At 39.3% G+C, this 23,196-nt stretch overlaps 8 protein-coding genes across 8 annotated transcripts; 5 read left to right on the plus strand and 3 right to left on the minus strand.

The window, feature by feature from the left end:
- Positions 1-209: 209 nt before the first annotated feature.
- Positions 210-1,263, minus strand: RPS4A (40S ribosomal protein eS4; the record flags this gene model as incomplete). The annotated part of the gene is made up of 2 exons (XM_033911511.1): positions 210-981; positions 1,250-1,263. 2 exons carry the CDS (start codon positions 1,261-1,263, stop codon positions 210-212), a joined length of 786 nt encoding a protein of 261 aa, XP_033767402.1.
- Positions 1,264-2,402: 1,139 nt separating this feature from the next.
- HMS2 (Hms2p) lies at positions 2,403-3,479 on the plus strand (the record flags this gene model as incomplete). Its single annotated transcript, XM_033911512.1, has 1 exon — positions 2,403-3,479. The coding sequence occupies one exon, from the start codon at positions 2,403-2,405 to the stop codon at positions 3,477-3,479; it is 1,077 nt and encodes a 358-aa protein (XP_033767403.1).
- A 442-nt stretch (positions 3,480-3,921) lies between these two features.
- BAT2 (branched-chain-amino-acid transaminase BAT2) lies at positions 3,922-5,052 on the plus strand (the record flags this gene model as incomplete). Its single annotated transcript, XM_033911513.1, has 1 exon — positions 3,922-5,052. One exon carries the CDS (start codon positions 3,922-3,924, stop codon positions 5,050-5,052), a length of 1,131 nt encoding a protein of 376 aa, XP_033767404.1.
- Positions 5,053-5,405: 353 nt separating this feature from the next.
- Positions 5,406-6,557, plus strand: SPAR_J03250 (putative nitronate monooxygenase; the record flags this gene model as incomplete). The annotated part of the gene is made up of 1 exon (XM_033911514.1): positions 5,406-6,557. The coding sequence occupies one exon, from the start codon at positions 5,406-5,408 to the stop codon at positions 6,555-6,557; it is 1,152 nt and encodes a 383-aa protein (XP_033767405.1).
- A 498-nt stretch (positions 6,558-7,055) lies between these two features.
- Positions 7,056-7,919, minus strand: DAN1 (Dan1p; the record flags this gene model as incomplete). Its single annotated transcript, XM_033911515.1, has 1 exon — positions 7,056-7,919. The coding sequence occupies one exon, from the start codon at positions 7,917-7,919 to the stop codon at positions 7,056-7,058; it is 864 nt and encodes a 287-aa protein (XP_033767406.1).
- A 2,637-nt stretch (positions 7,920-10,556) lies between these two features.
- Positions 10,557-13,967, minus strand: DAN4 (Dan4p; the record flags this gene model as incomplete). Its single annotated transcript, XM_033911516.1, has 1 exon — positions 10,557-13,967. The coding sequence occupies one exon, from the start codon at positions 13,965-13,967 to the stop codon at positions 10,557-10,559; it is 3,411 nt and encodes a 1,136-aa protein (XP_033767407.1).
- Positions 13,968-17,970: 4,003 nt separating this feature from the next.
- On the plus strand, positions 17,971-19,602 carry DAL5 (allantoate permease; the record flags this gene model as incomplete). Its single annotated transcript, XM_033911517.1, has 1 exon — positions 17,971-19,602. The coding sequence occupies one exon, from the start codon at positions 17,971-17,973 to the stop codon at positions 19,600-19,602; it is 1,632 nt and encodes a 543-aa protein (XP_033767408.1).
- Positions 19,603-21,136: 1,534 nt separating this feature from the next.
- Positions 21,137-22,222, plus strand: PGU1 (endo-polygalacturonase; the record flags this gene model as incomplete). The annotated part of the gene is made up of 1 exon (XM_033911518.1): positions 21,137-22,222. One exon carries the CDS (start codon positions 21,137-21,139, stop codon positions 22,220-22,222), a length of 1,086 nt encoding a protein of 361 aa, XP_033767409.1.
- Between the last annotated feature and the right edge of the window lie 974 nt (positions 22,223-23,196).

Here is a 23,196-nt window from a genome sequence, read left to right on the forward strand (position 1 = left end):
TTATCATAAACCATCCGGTTCACATGGTAGGCATATATTCTGTTATCAATATTACAATACACATACATACACACACACGTAATATATATTATACATTATATTACTACCAATTGATAGAGGGAGATAGGATGTATTATTTTAAAATTCAATTTCTAATAAACATTAATGGAGATATACAAAAGAAGAAAATAATTAAGTTGTTATGAAATTTATAAACCTTGTTGAGCTCTTCTTCTGTCACGTTCTTCAGCAATAGACAACTTGATACCCTTACCCTTTGGCAAAGAAATGTAAGGCTTACCTTGTTCACCAATGACGAAGACATTGTTTAATCTAGTGACGAAAGTGTTGTCCAAGGAGTCCTTGATGTGAACTAAATCGAAACCACCATCGTGTCTTTCCTTGTGAACGATAGTACCGATACGACCCAAGTTACGACCACCAGTAACGTAAACTAACTTACCGGCATCGAACTTGATGAAATCAGTAATCTTACCAGAGGCTAAATCGATCTTAACAGTGTCATTGACCTTGATGTTTGGGTCTGGGTATCTGATAGTTCTACCATCGTGGGTAACAACGTATGGAACGCCCTTCTTACCCAATTGGACCTTCTTAACCTTACCCAATTTGTAAGAAGCTTCTTCATCGGTAATACGGTGAACAGCGAATCTACCCTTGACGTCGTAGACCAATCTGAAGTTTTCGTTGGTGGCATCTAGAGTGATGACATCCATGAAACCAGCTGGGTAGGTGGTATCGGTTCTAACCTTACCATCAACTTTGACGTGACGTTGCATCAAGATAGCCTTGACTTCACGACCGTTCAAAGCATACTTTAATCTGTTTCTTAGGAAGACAATCAATGGCAAGGATTCACGCAATTTGTGTGGACCAGCAGATGGTCTTGGGGCGTAACAACCGGACAACTTGTCCAATAACCAATGGTGTGGAGCTGCTAATCTCTTTAGATGCTTCTTTCTGTGTGGAAAAATTGAGAGAAAAAGGGCAAAATGAATGTACATGGTGAAAATACAGACATTTTGTTTGTTTTTTTTTTTCATTGTACTCGTTAGTAAATCGTTGTTCATAGGACATCTGGTACAATCCCGGGATGATCTAAAATTATATGGATATAAACTGATTCATTTGTTATTTCTTTTCGTTTGGTTAAGACTCTGTTTGTTTCTTGTCTATCATTCTTCCCATCCCTGTATAATTGTAGTTAAAACTCTATAGTCAAACATACGGTCCTCTAGCCATCTTTGCGTATTGATTCTTTGGTTTGTTTTGGGCAGAAAAATCGCTATACAAGAAAGTGTTTCAACGCTAAATTAGATTATAGTATAATTTTTAATATACTAGTATTGACGACAATCTCTGAAATTTCAATACTGTTGCACAGAACAGGACTTGGCCGAGCCAGCCAGAGCCGGCCCAACTCAGCGACCCAAACTAAGCAAACTGCTGCTCCCTCCCCCCACCACGACTACCAAGAACTACGCGATATCCCGGCCTAGGTCACTGCTGCTTTCGGGCTGATGTTAGTGAAAAAATCAACAGTAAATAACGTTCACGGAAAAAAAGAACGCAAAAAAAAAGCAAAGAACTTAAAAATGTATGGATGCTATACACAAACTGTGGATGTATGGGTGGTTTAACGCGTCTTTTGAAAAATACAAAACTTCTCTACTGTTTGTTTATTTGTTTACTTGTTTATTTTCTGCTGAACTGAAAAATTTAAAACATCGAAAAAATGCGGTACCCAGCTCTCAACTAGGACTTTTTACATAATGACGAAAATGGACAAGCTGAGAAGGAAAAAAGTATGAAAGGTATGCTGCCATATTGACAAGATAAGGCGCAACACACGTAATCATGACTAATGGTTGCACAGACGGTAGGTCAGTAGATGGACTAGATTCGTGCCGAACGACAGCACGCTAGCAAGAATATGTTATCTGAGTGTAAACGAAAGCGCAGCAGTCTTTGTTTAAGAGCACGTGCAAGGTGTTGGCGTGCAAAACTCTCCAGAGAAAACTTGCCTGGGTTTACCGATGCAGGAAATCTTAGTTCTAAAAGATGAAAGTTGCAAAAGTCAAAAAGAAACCGGAAATGGCCTCTGCGCATTTTCTATGGCTACGGCCTTCCCGGACCCGTCCTCTTCTACCCAAACTTTGTCGCCTAAAAGGCATCTCATTATAATGACAAAAATGACAAAACTGGATCTACAAACATTTGGACATATATCTCCAGAGCGGGCTCACTTCTTCTCTTTACCCAGATGGAATATATAGGACGAGTAAGTGGACGCATCAGTGCGTGATATTTACACACTGTATATATTACCATTCAGGGCGGTCCCCAAGTGTGTCTCTTTCGTGTAGCGACGCACGTCAGACATGGACGCAACTTCGAGGATGGAGCAGCCTGATGTCTTTGTAAGCAAACTCTTCCACCTACTGCAGGGGAACGCTTATTCGAGCATAATACACTGGTCTCCCGATGGCAGCAGATTCGTCATCTGGAATCCAGACCAGTTCACCAAAGTCATCCTAGAGCAACTTTTCGGTATTTCCAGCTTTGCAGCGTTCGTTAAGCAGTTGAGCAAATATAATTTCCAAAAAACGAAACGCCCGCACTGCGTGGAGTTTTTCAACGTTCATTTTCAAAGAGATAACACTATCAGTCTGCCACTAGTTAAGGCTCATCAGTCTGCCACCGCTCCCAACACCACCGCCATCAATAATATGAATAAGCAGTGTACTTTCCACTGGGACCCTTTTAAAGTGAACACCATTTTAAGCAAGGCTGTCGGCAAGCCTTCATTCGAGAAGCTTGTAAAAAAAGTCGACAGGCTACAGGACAATCTTGATGAGCTTAATTCCACAAACGCAGAGAGTTTGCGAATCGTAAAGGAGATTAACGCCAGCTTACAAACAATCTCACACCACCAGTTTCATGCCTACCAAACGGCTAATTTTCTTCAGGCAAATTTTGAAGCCATTAAGAGAGTCTTATGCCCCGACTCTTGCATACAACACCAGCAGCGCCAACCAAAGTGCCCCAAACGCTACTCGTTGCTGTTGCTAATAACAGACGCATCCGAATTGTCAGAAACACCCTTGATGCGCTTCGCCAGCGTGTTCGAGTATATGAACTGTTCTGTGGACACGGCCACTCAGTGGAACCCACAGTTGCGTCTTGAGGCATACGACCTGCTTTTCATCACCGTCTCGCCGAACATGCAACAAGAACATCTCATCTATTTCAAGAGACTGAGAAACCTACTCCCAAGCTTCCCTGTTATAGCCATCATCAACAGACCCGTCTCTCCTCAAGATACTAACATCGCTCCCTACAACTATTCTCGCTATTATTTCCACCATTTTTTGCAGTTGGGGTTCAGTGACATCCTAGTGAGCCCCTTCACCCCAACGCAACTTATAACGCTCCTTTCCAAACATCTTCGAACGTGAACCCACCTCCGAGGGTCATTCACCTTCTAGCATACCACTACATACGTATATGATTTTTTTTTCTGTGATCGCACTATCCAAAGTTTAATGTTCCATTGGCCCCGGAACTATTCTTGCAAACGGTGTTCTTTCTCCGCTTTCGGGTGACACTTAATTTAGCTTCTTTTTCCTCTCTGACACCTCTTGTTATCTAATTGTAGATCTGATTCTTTTCTTTCTGGTGTCGTTCTTCTAAGTCCGTTTTTCTGTCAACAAAAACGAAAGTAATAGGTAGAGATTGAGAGCCGTGTGTAAGTGGGAAGAGAGCTAAAATGGGTTGGAAGTATAACAGATATAAGCTTAGAAGAATACTCGATTATATTTCCAGGAAAAAAAATTCGTTCTTTTAAAAAGTTGTTAACAGAAATAACCATACTGAAATTTACAAATTTTAAGGACAATAATGACCTTAGCACCCTTAGACGCCTCCAAAGTCAGGATAACTACCACAGAACACCCATCTAAACCAAAACCGAATGGTGAATTGGTGTTTGGCAAGAGCTTCACCGATCACATGCTAGCTGTGGAATGGACTGCAGAAAAAGGGTGGGGTATCCCAGAGATCAAGCCCTATCAAAACTTGTCATTGGACCCTTCCACGATTGTTTTCCATTATGCTTTCGAATTATTCGAAGGGATGAAGGCTTACAAGACGGTGGATAACAAAATTACAATGTTTCGTCCAGATATGAACATGAAGCGCATGAATAAGTCTGCTGAAAGGATCTGTTTGCCAACATTCGACCCAGAAGAGTTGATTGCCCTAATTGGGAAGCTGATCCAGCAAGATAAGTACTTAGTTCCTGAAGGAAAAGGATACTCTTTATATATCAGACCTACTTTAATCGGCACTACGGCCGGCTTAGGGGTTTCTACGCCTGACAGAGCCCTGCTATATGTCATTTGTTCTCCTGTGGGTCCTTACTACAAAACTGGGTTCAAGGCGGTCAGGCTGGAAGCCACTGATTATGCTACAAGAGCTTGGCCAGGAGGCTGTGGTGACAAGAAACTAGGCGCAAACTACGCTCCCTGCGTCCTGCCACAATTGCAAGCTGCTTCAAGAGGTTATCAACAAAATTTGTGGCTCTTTGGTCCGAATAACAACATCACCGAAGTAGGCACCATGAACGTCTTTTTTGTGTTCAAAGATAATGAAACGGACAAGAAGGAACTAGTTACTGCCCCGCTAGACGGTACTATTTTGGAAGGTGTTACTAGGGATTCCATTATAAACCTTGCTAAGGAGAGACTCAACCCAAATGAATGGACTATTAGTGAACGCTACTACACTATAGGCGAAGTTGCTGAGAAATCCAAGAACGGTGAACTACTGGAGGCCTTCGGTTCCGGTACTGCTGCAACTGTTTCTCCTATCAAGGAGATCGGCTGGAAAGGTGAGAAAATTAATATTCCATTGTTGCCCGGTGAACAAACAGGCCCATTGACTAAAGAAGTTGCACAATGGATTAATCAAATCCAATACGGCGAGGTTGAACATGACAATTGGTCAAGGGTTATAACTGATTTAAACTAAAGTATCGCTATCGCTACATAAAGTAATTAAAAGTTAAAAAAAAAAATTAAAACTAGAGCATTTCTTTTTTCTCTTGCTAAATCAAACGAGTCATATGAGAAAACATTATCTCCTTTCATATTCTATCTATATATTCCCGGATTTTACAGTGATCCAATAGAATATATATCGAAATCTGCAATTCGCTTTTTCTTTTTCTTTTAACACTCTGGCCTATAACTATCAAGATATCTTTTGCGCGGATAGAGCAGGGCCCATACCTTCGAAAGCAAACTCGAGTCAATTCAAGTCGTTTTTAAACCAAACAATATTTCAACACGTTTCTATACAGTCACTGAAACAAAAGGAAAGAAATGTGCAAAGCGTTCCAAAAATGTTTAAACTTGAAGTACCCTATTATTCAGGCCCCTATGGCGGGGGTGACAACCGTTGAAATGGCCGCTAAAGCTTGCATTGCAGGCGCCATAGGTTCCCTTCCCTTGTCGCATTTAGACTTCAGGAACGTTAATGATATTGAAAAACTTAAGTCAATTGTTTCGCAATTTAGAGACCATGTAGCAGATAAATCTTTGGAGAATAATCTCAACTTAAATTTTTTTTGTCATGATATCGTTGAGGAACCGACCGATCTTCAAACAGCTAACTGGGCCAAGCTGTATAGGAAGTCTATGAACGTGCCGATAGATATTAATGAAATTAGTTTCCACAACGGTAATGTTTCTTTTAAAGCTTTTGAAAGAGAGAATGCGCTACAAAATTTTTTCCAGTATCTATCAGATGACTTTAAACCTAAGATCATTAGCTTCCATTTTGGCCATCCGTCGAAATCTACAACGGAATATTTACAAAAAATTGGGATTTTAATTTTTGCAACTGCCACGTCAGTAAAAGAAGTTCGACTATTAGCAAGTCTTGGTGTTAATGGGATAGTATGTCAAGGTTATGAAGCGGGGGGACATAGAGGCAACTTCTTAATAAATGACCCTAAAGATGACGAAGACTTATCCACTGTACAGTTGGTAAAAAGAACAGTTGGCGAACTTGCTGAAATGAAACATAAAGGTCTAGTGCATGACACCCCATTTGTTATTGCAGCAGGCGGTATAATGGATTCTAAAGACATATCTTATATGTTATCACAACAAGCAGATGCAGTTCAATTGGGGACTGCACTTCTTGGTTGCAGTGAGTCAAACGCATCAAGAATCTTTTCAAGCCTCTTTGCTCGAGAATCAACAACTAAAATGGTCAATATAGTCTCTGGAAAGTCCGCTAGGACGATCTCGACTCCTTTTATCGAAAAACTTCTGGCCAATTTTCAAGGTGAAGAGCTCCCTCCATATGGCTACATATATAATGCTTTCAAGCAAATTAGAAACAAGTATCCAGAATTGGCTAACTTTATTTTAGCTGGACAAGGATTCCAAAGTGTCCAATCAGGAATCACAACAGACAAAAAAATTGCAACAATGGGCGAAAGATTAAAAAAAATTGACAGAAAATAATACAAATTTGAATAAAAGCTCAGAAATTTTGAAAAAATTAACATTTGGCTATGAAGTTTTGCAGAAACAGGCTTGATATTTACGAAAATGTTCTGAATGCTCTTTTCTTATGTGATATATGGCACCACGATGGGATCGTAACTTGATCATTATTTGAGCGTAATACCATTTACATTTACTCCAGATGATATGCTACTTTAACGAAAATAAAATCCAATCACGGCAAATCATTTAAGTTCAGTTTAGAAATATGATATTTCAGCATTTTTTAATTTTTTCACGACCCTTTGTCCGGTCGACTAAATATAATAAAGAATATTGCTGACACATAATTCGGGGAACACTAGAAGTGATTGGGCACGAAAGACTACAAACTAAGACGATAACAATTTTCGGAATTTCTTTACGCGCATAGTATATATCTTATAAATATTAAAATTAAGAGAATTCAACTATTTTACAACAATCATTTATACAATTGTACAGGGTTGTCTGCAATTATAACAACAAAGCAGCGACACCAGCAATAGCAGCGGCACCAAAAGCACCGTTATTGAACTTGTGGGCACCGTTAGTGGTAACGTCAATAACATGAGATGCTGATGAAGCGACGGAAGTGGCGGTAGATTGAGCTTTGGAGGAAACTGGTGTAGTCAAAGTTGAACAGACACCTTTTGAACAACTAGTTATGGTTGTTTCAACGGTAGAAGCTTGAGTCTTAGTGACAGTGCTGTCAGTACCATTTTGGACTACTGGAGTGACTGAAACGGAAGCTGTAGAAGAAACTGGAGCTGTGGTGTTAGCAAAACTAGCAGAGCTTACAACAGAGCTTTCAGCAGAGCTTGCTACAGAACTAGATTCTGCAGATGAAACAGTAGCTTGGGTGGAAGTGGCCTTCGAGCTGGTCTCAACTGAACTAGCAGAGGAGCTAGAAGTCTCAGTGACGGCACTAGAAGCTTCTGAGGTGGAGGTAGCAGAAGTTTCTGAGGTAGAAGTTGGTACTGCAGTTGCAATACCCGCATTTGCAAGTGCTTCAGAAATAGCACCCATTAATCTGGTGGAGTACCATGGTACACCAGTGATCATTCTGGTAACTTCATCACCTGAAATACCGGTTAACATAGTGGTGAAATCGCCACCGGCAAAAACTGCCTTGGCAATTTCAGGTGGGTATGTTTCAGTCTTGTGCAAGGCCTGGAAAGCGTAATATTCAGATAAATGGGCACCAATATCAGAAACGTAAACAGCCAATTCAATCAAATTGACCCTTTCGTCATAAGGGGATAAAGTGGTGGTCGCGGATGTGGCGGCTGCACCGGCCACTAATGCTGCAGCAACGGCTAATGTACTAATTTTAGACATTACTTTGGGTATATTTAGTATATTATACTTTTACCGGGAAAGGAGAGAGAGGAAAAAGAGGAACATGTACATAAAAATTGCAGCACTTGGTCCTACTATTTTATACACAGCACTTTCAAACATTTCTAGTCAATGAATATTCAAGGACCCTGTTGCAATTTTTGGCATTCTCGGTTCCTGAACGATGGTCTGTTAAAGGCCTCGTATAGATCTTGGCATTTTCAAAGGCACGCGTTGTATTGTTTTCTTGCCTATTAAAGGAACGCACAGGAAATATGAAACTTTTTCAGTGGAGCGTCCACGGAGGGATACGTTCATCAACTTTTTCCCTATTGGTTAAACGATGTGTACAAAAATGGCGACTTGACCCCATCGTTCAGTGAAAGCTTATGCATTTTCCTGACCACATTTGCTAAACGACGGATAAAATAGGAAAGTTTCCCCGTTTTCGACTTATAAAATGTACGGGAGATAATAGATATGAACTGTTGAACTCAAACGAGGAAAGCACGTGAGAATTGAGAAAGGGAGATCCCCGAATTCAAAGAGAATTGAACTCAACAATTTTTAACTCTAGTGGTCCTTTTAACGTTGGGCAGTACTATTTCGTATCTCTCAAACTGTTTTGCCCAATCATCCTTATTTTATTGCATTACTAAGTTATTTTCTATACTATTGCCAAATTTCAGCGAAATCTAGAGCTTTATTTGTTGTAAACAAAACACCATACCGTTTACTAATGCACTATATACATAGTTAGTTTTCAAAGTTACCTCCTGCCCGTGGTTTACTATTGCGTTCTACAGCTCCTTGACGAGAACGCTGATGTGGTAAGCACAAATAGTATTGAAAAGCCTCGTTAGCTACGACTATCAAAAAAGCTCAAATTGTGCTTATGACCTGACCTATCTTTGGCCCGCATAATTACTCCTCAAATTTATGGTGTGCGTGAGAGGCCAGTTTCATACAACCTGTCGTAAAATTCCTAAATATATCAACAAACATGGAGGAACACCACCGTAAAAAATTAAATAGGCTGCATTCTGTTCTAATATCATGACTATACAAATAAAAGAGCACAACAGTTCTGGTGCACCACCAAGACTTCATAACCTCTTCACTGATTCTTCCAATTTTAGAAAGGAAATAATAATCATGGGGTTATTAATAGCCATTTCATGAATTTCCCATTCTTTCGATAAACAGAATGGATAGCTTTGTATAAAAGGCTGCTTTAGTTAATTGATCCAAAATTTCTGTCACGAGCTATTAAAAACATTTAAATTTTTGTAATGATCATAACTGAGCTGCGTGACCAAGTCGGCGATGCCAGTAATGTACCAAATCAACAAAAATATACATTGAAAGATGTTGTATAAAGCTCTCTAAGGATACAATTAATTTTGACCGTAGGCCGAATGGCAAATTTTTTATTGCGATATGCGGGAAAGAATGACGCATATCGCATAGCCTAGATTATATTTAATCTGCTCGTTTTGCTTTCACGTGTTTCAATTCTCATTTGCACTCAAGTACGCCAAGTAGATCCTGATTCTTGTCGATGGAACCAGTGATTTATCATTGTTCACACTAATAACTATAGTGACTGTACAAAGTAACCAGACAGAATCCGTCATACATGCCCTAGGCTAGAGAACGATATGCGACTGTGGCATTAATTAATGCAGCTAAATAAAGATCTATTAATCGAATGATCGAACTTGAAGATTGATGCACATGAAGACATCGGTTGGCATATTGAACGTATACCAATTCACCTAAATTACCCTTGTATTGAATATACTCGATGTGGACAATCGGCATGTGTTGATATGACTGTCCTATGCAGCATAAGAAGACATAATTTTGTTTTAAATTAATACTACAATTCAATCACTAATCATTAACAACTTTAATGTGACCTCACTATTTATCTACCTCTGTCGACAAGAGAGAACACTTCATCAGTCAGTTCATGCAAATTAAATTTTTTCAATGGCCTTCATTTTGAATTCTTTCTGAGTCAGGTTTGTATAGTTTCAACTTTCTGGAGCTTATCTCTTGGAGCTTTCTTTGTGCTCTGTTTTAGTAATTTCTTACATATCTTTATTATTTACATCTCTTTCTGTGTGCCAGGTTAGTGAATTATGTAAAGATATAACAACAGCATTATTTCATGTTTTTGGAAGAATTCATACCTTGCCTGTGCGATCTCATATTGGAGGTATGACAAAAATATTCTTGTAAATGTCAATAATCGAAAATGATAAAAAGCAGAATGAGGAAACAGAATATAAATTTAGATAAAGCCCATATTTGAAATTTTTATGTTTTATTAGATAACTCAAAAAATTTTCTTGCGAATATGAACTTTTCCTAGAGAAGAATGCTAAGAATAGTTTGTTTTAACTAACAAAGCAGTACTTTGACAGATTTAAACTTAACTAGTACATATGCATATTAAGGGCGAGCATAATCTTCTGGACACCCTGATTTCATATAAACCATTCAAAGTATATAGGGGTATGTTCACAAACAGTGGGTATGGTATGCTATACGAACTTAGAGTTTATTAAAATTTAAGTCATTTTAAATTATTTTACAACTTTTTATATGATTATCAAGATTTTTTTATCATTACAACAGTAATATAGCGGCACCAGCAACGATAGCGGCACTGAAAATGCTATCTTTATCGAATCTATAGGCCCCATTGGTATTGATACTAACAGTATAAGAAGCAGATGAAACAATGGAAGCGGCTGAGGAGGTCTCTGGAATTTCAGAGATGAGCTTGGTAGTAGCAGTGGCAATTGGTGCAGTTAACGTGGTACAGGTTCCTCCTGAACAGTTGGTTATAGTAGTTTGAATGGTAGACAGCCCGCTCCTGGTAAACATATTGGCCCCTGCATTGACAGTAGTCATCGTAGAGGCCAGGGTGGTACAGACACCAGCTGAGCAAGTGACTTTAGTTGTTTGCAGGATAGGCGATTCAGCTTTACTCGATATAGTAGCTTTGGTGTGGACGCTGATGAGTGGAGATACCAGCATGGTACAAATACCAGCCGAACAACTGGTCACAGTGGTTTCAATAGTTAACAATTCGGCCTTAGTTGAAGTGACATCTTCTTTACTATCTTTGCAACTGGAGGTAGCAACATCAATGATCTTAGTAGTTTTGCCGGTAACCGTAGCAACTGGAACAGTCAGGGTGGAGCAAACACCACCTGGACAGGTTGTTATAGTACTTTTGACGGTGGAAAGTTCAGTAGTGGTTAATGTACTAGTAAAGGAGTTGTCAGTAACGATTGGAGTGGTAAAAGTAGCACAGACACCGATCGAGCAAGTGGTTATAGTAGTTTCGACGGTAGAAACTTGAGTTCTCGTCAAAACACTATCCTCTTTAGTACCACGATCTTTACAACTAGTCGTGATAGCGCCGCTGACAGCGCCATCTGTCTCGAGCCCGGTAGCATTTTGACCAGCAAGAGTTTTAGAGCAACCGCCCTTACAGCTAGTGATAACGATTTCATCCGTTGACAAGTTCATGATTGTCGAAGTCGCATTACGGACATTTCCTATCGGGATGGCCGTACCGCTAATAACGGTATTGGAACTTCTAGTAACATTGTAATTACTTGTTGGGGATATTGAGAGGGAAGAAGCTGACGAAAATGAAGCGACTGAAGATGCAGAATACACAAAGGAAAGAGAGGCAGTCGGTTGAACAACCATGGAGTTGCCAAAAGTGGAATTTAGCACATTTGATGACAAAAGCTCTACAGAAGAAGTACGCCCAGCAATAGAACCAGTTAATGTAGACATAACTGAAACAGAGAACTCCGAGACCGAGGTACTAGTTTCACTGGAGGACGCATTCGAAGAAGTTGCTTCGGTAGAAGTGGTAACTCCAGTAGAAGAAACAGCAAATGGAGCGGAGGGAGTAGCAAAAAAGGTTGTAGATTGAATAGGAGAAGAACCAGAGACATTGAGTTTAGCAGAGTCAGTGGATTTAGTAAAAAAATCAGCAGCCCTGCTCGAAGAAACCACGGCCGTGGTGAATGTGGAAGTAGATAAACGTTCAGTATAAGAAACAAATTCATTAGAAGATGTAGGTTCAGCAGAAGAAATGATTCCACTGGAAGCAATTAATTCAGTTGAAGAAGTAGGCTCAGCAGAGGAAGTAACTACACTGGAAAAAATTGGTTGACTAGAAGTGGTAATTTGACTAGAAGAAATAGGTTCAGTAGAAGTGGTCACTTTACTGGATGAAGTAGATTTAACGGAGGAAGTGATTTCACTGGAGGTAGCGATTTCACTTGAAGTGGCGATTTCACTTGAAGTGGCGATTCCACTTGAAGTAGCGATTTCGCTTGAAGTAGCGATTTCACTTGAGGAAGTGATTCCACTGGAGGTAGCGATTCCACTTGAGGAAGCGATTCCACTTGAGGAAGTGATTCCACTGGAGGTAGTGATTCCACTTGAGGAAGTGATTCCACTTGAGGAAGTGATTCCACTTGAGGAAGTGATTCCACTTGAGGAAGTGATTCCACTTGAGGAAGTGATTCCACTTGAGGAAGTGATTCCACTTGAGGAAGTGATTCCACTTGAGGAAGTGATTCCACTTGAGGAAGTGATTCCACTTGAGGAAGTGATTCCACTTGAGGAAGTGATTCCACTGGAGGTAGCGATTCCACTTGAGGAAGTGATTTCACTTGAAGAAGTGATTCTACTTGAGGAAGTGATTTCACTGGAGGTAGTGATTTCACTGGAGGTAGCGCTTTCACTTGAAGTAGACCTAGAGGAAGAAATGAGTACACTAGAAGTGACCTCTATAGTGGAAGAGGTGGGCTCAGTCGAGGAAATAACCTGACTGGAGCTGATAGGTTCAACAGAAGAGGTGACTGCTCTGACAGTTGTAGGCTCAACGGATGAAGTGATTTGGCTGGGACTGCTTGAAGTGCCGTATATATCACTCGTAATAGAGGTTGTAGGTGTGGTGGATGCAGTAGGTGTAGTAGGGGTTGTTGAAATGGTAGAGGTTGAAGAAGAAGTGGATGTGGTAGAGGTGGTAGAGGTAGTAGAGGTGGTAGAGGCTGTAGAAGTACTAGATGTGGTAGGACTAGTAGATGTAGTTGACGTGGTAGAGGTTGTAGGGGGAGTGGTTGTTGAAGTAGAAATGGCGGATATGGTAGGAGCAGTGGATTTCGTAGGGGTAGTATATATTATTGAAGTATTGGATGTGGTAGGACTAGCGGAAGTTGTGGATGTGGTAGAAGTAGTGGAAGCTGTGGACGTAGTAGAGGTAATAGGAGTAATAGATGTGGTAGGGATAGAAGAGGCTGTAGAAGTAGCAGAAGTAGTAGGAATAGCGGACGTGCTAGAGGTGCTAGAGGTGGTAGGGGTAGTAGAACTAGTGGATGTTGTAGGACTGGTGGATGTAGTGGACGTGGTAGAGGTGATAGGAGTAGTGGATACGATAACAGCACTAGAGGTGGTAGGAGTAGTAGAAGATGTAGAGGATGTAGGAGTAGTAGAAGATGTAGAGGATGTAGGAGTAGTAAATGCAGTAGATGTGGTAGGAACAGCGGAAGTAGTAGAAGTAGTGGATTTGATAGAGGTGATAGTGGTGATAGGAGTAGTAGAAGTGGTGGATGTTGTAGAGGTAGTAGAAGTAGAGGTTGGTATAATAGTTGCAATACCATCCTTCGAAAGTGCTGAAGAAATAGCCGCCTTTAATCTGGTTGAGTACCACGGAACACCAGTGATCATTCTAGTTACTTCATCACCTGAAATTCCGGTCAAGCGGGTAGTGAAATCACCGTAGTCAAAAACGGCTGCAGCAATTTCCGAAGGATATGTCTCAGTCTTATGCTGATTTTGAAAAGAGTAGTACTGGAACATATGGGCTCTGATATCAGAAACGTAAACAGCCAATTCAATAAGGTTGACTCTTTCATCATAAGGAGATAGAGTAGTGGTCGCAGTAATAGCAGCCGCACTAGCAGCTAATGCTGCAATGCTTGCTACGATACTTATCTTAACCATTGCTTTTTTCGGAGTTTTTGGAATATCGCAGATTCGACAGGAACTAGTAGATACTTCATTTGGGTGTATCGATACAACTATTAACGCAGGCCATTTTATAGGCGTTTGAACCAAACACCTGCTGTATAAACGAGTATAATGGAGCAAGATCACTATCCTTTCCAATGCCTCCCCTCTTACAGTTCCTGAACGATTGAGATCTTAAACAGATCTCGTATAATTTTTGACATCTTTAAAGGCAAGCGATGTACAGTCTTTTTCACCCGTCAAAGAAGCGCGCAGCGTGTAAAAACTTCTCCGAAGAAAACGCCTACGCATGGGCAGATCGATCGAATTTCCCCGTGCCTGAATTTTTCTGTTCTTATTATCTGTGTTTTAAGTGACAGAACTGTAAAAAGTTAATTTGAAGTCGTCGTTCAATAGGCATTCACATAAATTTTACTCCATGCGCTATACGCGCTATCAAACAAAAGGGTTTCTTTTTCTCAGTTGGTAGACTGGACTATTTGGGGTTAAGCACACTTGAAGGGCACCAATACGCTACAAACGAGGGTGCGACAATGTCATTTACAGGAACTTGGTTTGCACCGAGCAAAGCTGTTAATTATCCACTTTTTATTTTAACACTCCGAAAAAGTTCCGTATTAGGAAACTAGATCTTGTTAATTTCAATATCTCCCCATTTTTCTGCGGTCCGCCGCTCAAAGGGCTTGAGAACCAAGGGCCATTGACATACCAGTCGGTGTTTGTACATGGAAGTATCCAGCTCAGCTTGTAACAAAAACTAAACCAAAAATTCCTTGAGCGTGAATGTCATCGTTCGATGATAACGTGCGATCCCTCCAAATTGGAAATAATTACTTACAAACGCTCCTTGCCTCCGAAGTAAAACCGCTGCATTTACCTCATAGAATTGGCGTAATTTTTAGCCTAATCTATACGAACTCGAAGGGAAATCTCGACGTGCTACTTGAATCGACGAAAATCTTTGTCATAATAATTCATATATGATGAACAGTCTTAGCTCAGTTCTTATGGTGATAGTACCAAAAATTTCTGTCTTTCAATAACCTAGCGCTATCGCGTTAGCAGTAACAAATTCTCTGGTGCTTTGTTTAAATTATTGGTTGATTTTTCACACTACGTTAGCTCAATAATTGTGTCAACATTTTACATCCTTCGAGCTTAAAGATGATTGATTAGCCACCTACAACTTCCCGTTTAGAATAATGGTCGGCAAAGGACAAGTTAGTGGAAGACATGTCCTTGACGTGATAGAAGAGCGCACATTTAATGCATTTTAAAGGTTTCCATATTGAATATCCCTATCAGACTCAACGTGACCAAAAGCAACTGATTGAATAGGGTCACCAATGTATTCTAGCCGTAGGCCGATATTTTCTTCTCATTGCGAGGATTCTATCAACATATTGTCATTGATTGAAAAAAAATAATGCGATAAAAATAGAAATAAAAGATCTTAACAGCAACGCCTGATAGACTAACATCAGCTAAAGTATATTTCAGGGCCCGAAACTACAAAAAAAATGTTAATATTTTGAAAATCTAGACCTACATGCACAACAAACGGATTTGCTAACTTGCTTACAGAAAAGGCCCTAATAATGGAGATGTAGCGCGACCTCTCAAGCTAAGATTGAGAAAGCACGCTAATCGTGCTTTTTCAAAAATAAAAAGAAGCCTCAAATACATGTACTTATCACCCTTTGCAAGTAAAATAAACTTATTATATCATCATTATAGAAATCGAATAACAGTTTGGCGTGGCTACTGTAAACATAGATATGTTCGATAGGCGCCAGCACTTGAAAAAGTTAATTATGCAATATTATCATCGACCTTTTTCTTCCCCTCCTACACAAAGACACTTTTCGGCTTACGGATCTATTTTTGTGAAAGCTGAAAGAAATGATTTCCGATGATCATTAGTAATTGCGTAAAGGAGTACAAATAGGCCAGAGCGACAATTTTTGTTCCAAGGTTAGAATCTGTAAACATAAAAAATTGTTACTTGAAACAGTAAGTTGAAGTCCACGTATGACGAGGCTGCGTATAACGGCGGACACGTTATATTTCTCTTATCTAATCCGTTGTTGCGAAAAACTCAAACTATACCGGGATCTCTGACTAAGCCAGACAACTTGTTATCATCATTTCCAGCTTCTCTTTGACATTTGGTGCGGCTATCATATTCAAATGATGCATCAGTCACACGAAGAGCTGATGGAACACCGAGTTTGAGATGATTTTTTACTTACCCTTTCCTATTCATTCCTTTTTATAGCTTACTTCGGTTAATATACGGCGTTAGCATGTAACAGACAAATTAGGGTAGATGCTTGGGAACAATTGAGGACTCTTATATGTATTCGCACAAAAATAAGAGTAAGAATGTCAGCAAAATTTTTTTGGTTCGTTTAATTCATTGGCTGTAAAAGAAAGATATAATAAGTTTGTTTTCATGAAGGAAATTTAAAAAAATAACTTCTACATGCTCTTAAATCGATATGAACGGTGAATAAATTTCTGTCTTCATCGGTTTTCAGATATAATATACGTGTAGCACCCTAAATGAGAAATATTATATCTTTTAGAGAATATGGCTTCTAAGTATCGGTATTCCGTCTAGCCCGTACCTCAGAGCTGCTCATAGTAGAATATTAACATGGTCTGTCCATACTAAATAAAAATTTAAGAGAATAAGGGAAAAACCAACACAGAAACCGCTATTCAGGAACCTGTAAGCTATTTCCCGCAAATGATAGGAAGGCTGTACGTAGTAAATAACAACCACGATTTGACGTTAATAAGGCGTAGCATTTATCAAGTCCTATTCTAGCACGAAAAAGCTAAGCGAGGAAAAGGAACTTGGGCGTAAAAAACCTGCTATCTTTCATGTCAATAATGTTACTGTCAAGATGCTATCTCGAAGAGAGGGTTGTATTTACTAACGTTTTGTTCAAGCGTTACACATGATCATATTATCAACAGTGAGGATGTCAGAAGATAAAGAGTGCTGGCTCACATTATTGAGAGATAGTCTACTCACTAATTGTAATGATTCAAAGTCTCTTCTTATGATAAGGGCGTTAGTTTATTTCCTGACATATGTGCTTCTATTCTACATCGTGAAAATAGAGATTAGATAAACGAAAAGTCATCCATTAGACTGAAAAAAAGAACTTCTGTTTAACTTGCAAGCTTTTTACAATATAGAAAGACGTGCAAACATATTGAAGGATCGAACAGTAGTGCTTGACTTCTTATTTACTGACGCAATGCAGATGTAATGCATCCCGAGTAAAAGAGAATACCTAGTTTAACTTCAACTGGAATCGTTACTAAGAAGGAACATAGAATTTGACATTGATAACACGGCAATCTAGGAATGCTTCTACATCGACAAAAAGTCCATGCTAGATCCCGGTGGATTTTTATCTTCTTGCACCTTAATCCGGTTTATAGCCTATGACTGATTTCGAAGCGTACTTTCACAGTATCTAATTATCCCTGCGACATCTATGCATATTAAAAAAGCGTTCTCATAAGTCACTTGGCAAAAGCTCGAGGAGGTATCATTTACTGATAAGGTGCTATAGCGCGCTCCTGCCGCACGCTTTGTTTCTTTTCGATAAGAGTCCCTCGCGTTAGTCTAAGAGAAATGCAAAATTTGGCAAACGAATAACAAGCGACCTTATGATCATCTGGGCTATCGGGGTAAAGGATTTGGCCAAGATGTCACAGAACGTTATCACCAGGCGCTCACACAACTACATGGCATTGTAACTCCGAAGATACGGTCAATATTACTTATCATTATCTGGTTTTCCGATTATACAGGTTGGATGAAGTAATATATATATATATATATAAGTGTGCCAAAGAAACATTTAACTATGTGATTATGGGAGGAGAATTTAATATAGAAACATTAGAAGAGAACAACAAAACAAGAGTAATTAAATAGTGTAACAAAATCAAGATGTCGGCGGATGCTAGCACAAATTCGAATGCTTCCCTAGACGAAAAAAATTTAAACATCACTTCAGAAGCTGAAATCAAGAATGAAGATGTAACCGCAGAACCAGTTCTGAGCACGGTGCTATCGCCCAACGGTAAAGTTGTCTACATCGGTGACAAGGTTGATGAGGCCATGAAGTTGGCTGAGGAGGCCAAAGAAATTGAGGTGACACCAGAAGAGGATAGAAGACTACGTTGGAAGATCGACTATTGTATGTTTCCCCTAATGTGTATACTGTATGCCGTCCAGTTTATGGACAAGATTTCCACTGGTTCAGCGGCAGTCATGGGATTAAGAACTGACTTGAAAATGCATGGTGACCAGTACTCGTGGGTCACTTCTGCCTTTTATTTCGGCTATTTATTCATGAACCTAGGCCCGGTACAGTACATTTTCCAAAGAACCAGCCACATGTCCAAAATGCTTGCGGTTTTTATTGTCATATGGGGGATGCTATTGGCTTTACATGCAGCTCCAACGGTTAAATACCCTTCTTTCATTGTCCTGAGGGTACTTTTAGGTTGTGCGGAAAGTGTTGTCACGCCCTGCTTTACCATCATCACTGCTCAATACTGGAAAACAGAGGAACAATTCACCAGAGTGTCAATTTGGTTTGGTATGAATGGTCTTGGCTCCATTCTGATCAACGCAATTGCGTATGGTGTATACATTCACCAGGACTCTTATGCTATCAAAGGTTGGAGAACCTTATTTGTCGTTACTGGTGTGATAACAATCTTCATTGGTATCTTGATATTTTTGTGGATCCCTGACGATCCATCAAAAGCGAGATTTTTATCCAAAAGAGAAAAGTTAATGGTTGTCCAAAGAATTAGGTCTAACCAACAAGGGTTCGGTAATCACGAAATCAAAAGGTACCAAATCATAGAAGCGTTGAAGGATGTCAGAACGTGGTTATATGTCCTCTTCACTGTGAGCTCTAATATTCCTAATGGTGGTATTTCAAGTTTTATGAGTATTTTATTGAATAGTGACTTTGGATATTCATCAAAGGAAACCTTATTAATGGGTTTACCTACCGGTGCCGTTGAATTGGTTGGCTGTCCACTTTTTGGTATTCTAGCAGTTTACGCAGCCAACAAGAAAATACCATTTTGGAAATATAAGTTGAGTTGGGCTATTTTTGCTGCTGTCTTAGCATTGATTGCTAGCTGTATGTTGGGATTTGCAACTAACTCCAAAAAAGCAAGACTGGCAGGTGCTTACCTATGGTACATCTCGCCTGTCTCATTTATCTGCGTACTTTCCAATATCAGTGCCAATTCCTCAGGGTATAGCAAAAAATGGACTGTATCTTCGATAAACTTGGTATTTTATGCTGCAGCGAACTTAGCAGGCCCACAAACCTTTATTTCTAAGCAGGCTCCCAAATATCATGGTGCTAAAGTCGCTATGGTCGTATGTTATGCTGTTATGATCGTACTTCTATCTGCAATACTTATTATCAACTTGAGGGAAAATAAGAGACGTGATAAGATAGCCGCTGAGAGAGGCTTTCCTGAAGAAACAGAGAATTTAGAGTTTTCTGATTTAACAGATTTTGAAAATCCAAATTTCAGATACACTTTGTGAAATAGCAGTTGAGATACACTGACGTTATTATTATTATTAGGCAGAAAAATAGATATTTTTTTATGAACAAAATACTTTTTATCAAAAATAGGAAATTCTTATAGAGTGAAATCGAGGTAAGCTACAAAATTTATGCTCTTATTGTAGAAGTTTTTTCAGCTGAAGTAATGTACAAATTGACATTCTGCCTTGTCTTTCAATACTTGAATTAAAGGGCGAGGTGTTAAGCACGTGAATCGAAGTGCAGATAGGGATACCTCGAGAAATAAGAAAAAAAAAATTGTCAGCCGTACTTGAAAACTAATTTGGCGGCCCAGAAGGACAATGAACTAATGTAATGCTTTTGACGATTTCTTGGTGGTGGCAATGATCACATGAGAATGGTACAGTGGTGTGAATATCACACATAGCGGACCTCTACATTAGTCCGAACTTTGAGTAATATATAATGTAGTGATCCAGATGTTGTAGTAAGAGAATATATCTCGCGCGTACACATGATTGTGATCTAGATTTTTTCTTAATGCTGAGTGGAATCACGCTATTACGACGAGACTCGGTTACCGTACCTAAAATTATCTTGTGATAAACGAATCATGTCAAAGGACAGGGTTTACAGGGTATTGAGTTACTATAAGAGGAAATGCTTTGTTATGGGTTCCGGTACCCCCCGTTTAGTTACAAATTATTAATCTTACATGAATGAATATAACCGGAGGATCGGGGAAACTACTAATGTGTGTGCCACGCTATTTCGGAGTAAAACATTGGATATCATATGTAAATTTGTCATTGTTAGCAGAGCTATGCTAATTGCTAATTGCTAACCGAAAATCAACTGGAACTAAATGATTCTTAAAACAATGACGGCTAGTATTTTTTCTGGGAAGTTTTATGTTTATGATGCCTTATTATTTTGTCTCCTTTTCCTCCTGAAACCACCCTAAAAGAACAGCGTCTTGGCATTAGGAAATAGAAAACAGGTGGACATACCAAATATGGTTAAAGGCGACTTTAGCCGAGAGAAAATAGCTCCACAAGGGTCAAGGTTTAGATTACCTGGTACATTGTACGAAAAAAAAGTTATTTATTCACAATCGGCAGTTTTCCTTCAAAAATATGTAAGTCTGGTGAAAAATTCTTTACTGAAAAAGAGATGCTCACATTCTAATTTTTAAAGGAAAGGCACTTTAATGCTGCAAATTCTCTTTAACTGTAACAACACCAGAGAGATATTCCGTAGTAACTGAGTTTTTTTCTTGGCGCTATTATGTAAAACCTAGGACATCCGTCTCATACAAAACGGTCTACAAGTTTCAACCCCAGAATGTACGAGTAATAATTCTCCTAGATGTATGATACTCGTGTATTCGTTTAACAATCATACCACTTTCGCGTCTTCGAGGGGTATTGAACATGAACAGACTGGTTCAACTGCGATGATGTGGCTTGCTAAAAATTATTCCATACAGGTATAAAAACGCACAGAATTTTAAATTAGAAGGCTATCTTCCCACATTGTTAGACAAACGCAATGATTTCTGCTAGTTCATTACTTCTGTCTACTTTGTGCGCTTTTGCTGTCGCAACGCCTCTTTCAAAAAGAGATTCCTGTACCCTAACAGGATCCTCTTTGTCCTCACTCTCAACCGTGAAAAAATGTAGCAGCATTGTTATTAAAGACTTGACTGTTCCAGCCGGACAAACTCTAGATCTAAGTGGGTTAAGCAGTGGTACTACTGTTACGTTTGAAGGAACAACTACCTTTCAATATAAGGAATGGAGTGGTCCTTTAATTTCAATCTCAGGGTCCAAAATCAGTGTTGTTGGTGCTTCAGGACATACCATTGACGGTCAAGGAGCCAAATGGTGGGACGGCTTAGGTGACAACGGTAAAGTTAAGCCAAAGTTTGTGAAGTTGGCATTGACAGGAACATCTAAAGTCACTGGATTGAATATCAAGAATGCCCCTCACCAGGTCTTCAGCATCAATAAATGTTCCGACTTAACTATCAGTGATATAACAATTGATATAAGAGACGGTGATTCGGCTGGTGGTCATAACACAGATGGATTTGATGTTGGTAGCTCTAGTAATGTAGTAATTCAAGGATGTACAGTTTATAATCAGGATGATTGTATTGCTGTGAATTCCGGTTCAACTATCAAATTCCTGAACAATTACTGCTACAATGGCCACGGTATTTCTGTAGGCTCAGTTGGTGGCCGTTCTGATAACACTGTTAATGGATTTTGGGCTGAAAGCAACCATGTCATTAACTCCGATAATGGGTTGAGAATTAAAACGGTAGAAGGTGCGACAGGTGCTGTCACCAATGTCAACTTTATTAGTAATAAGATTAGCGGCATAAAAAGTTACGGTATTGTTATCGAAGGTGATTATCTCAACGGTAAGACCACTGGAACTGCCACAGGAGGCGTTCCTATTTCGAATTTAGTGATGAAGGATATCACCGGGAGCGTGAACTCCACAGCGAAAAGGGTTAAAATTTTGGTAAAGAATGCTACCAACTGGCAGTGGTCCGGGGTGTCAATTTCCGGCGGTTCTTCCTATTCTGGCTGTTCTGGAATTCCATCTGGATCTGGTGCAACATGTTAATCCTCTTTAAGATTATTGGCTTAATTATATACCCTTTTTGTCACTATTCAATACATAATGGAACAAAGGTGCTGACGAATATTGTTATTCGTTCATCAATTTATGCTAAGTTTTTTTCTGTAAAAGCAAGTCTAATTCATTAATGTTGATTTGGGCATGTTCTGTATTTTGATTTGGCGTTTCACAATAGAGATACGATGCTATATTCGTCCGAATAGCAAAAACTAAAACCTAAAAGCCCCAATTGAAAAGAAGATCTTCGATCAAAATTATAGTGTGAGTTTCATTCTGGATTTTTGGAAATGCCTGGAACAGGAAAATCAACTAAGTGGTAAAGAAAAGCGCAGCAGATGCCTCTAAGTAATGCTATTGAAACGAATGAGCACGCTTCACCTGCATACGTAACGGCGGGACTGAAAAAAATTCCTATAGGAAACTGTCTTAATGAAGTTAAATACAGCGTACATGTGGTGGAATAAAGAAAAATTTTCTGGTAACTTCAGCATATCCATTAATATGACATAATTGTGAAATTCAATGGCTTCAAATGGTTGCCCTATTTTTTTTGACTATTTTTACCAACTAAGGTAGTAAGAAAACGAGCTGCAATTACTTTGAAGCTTTCTCTATCTTATGTTTATCGGTATCGTGTTGTCCATAAGAATGAAAATCTATAGGTTATTTACTTTACCCTCATGGTATAAGTTGGATCCGTCTAATTATGCAATATTTAGCTGTGGCTGAAAATACGCGTAATTGTATATCCGCAGGGGAAGATAAATAAATACCCTTAATAACGTATGTTCCAGCAACATCTATAAGATCAGGTAGCATTTGAACTTCAGTAACGGCCAGAACTATTTTCCATGATAAGTATTGTAAACGCCTTTCGAAAATCAATAAATTTTTTTGCGGTTTGTCAGCCTTCAATAAAGCGTATGATGAGGATTTCATGGTATGGTCGGACTTTAGGT

Source organism: Saccharomyces paradoxus, chromosome X (genome assembly GCF_002079055.1).
Source record: "Saccharomyces paradoxus chromosome X, complete sequence".
NCBI classification, from domain to species: Eukaryota; Fungi; Ascomycota; class Saccharomycetes; order Saccharomycetales; family Saccharomycetaceae; genus Saccharomyces; species Saccharomyces paradoxus.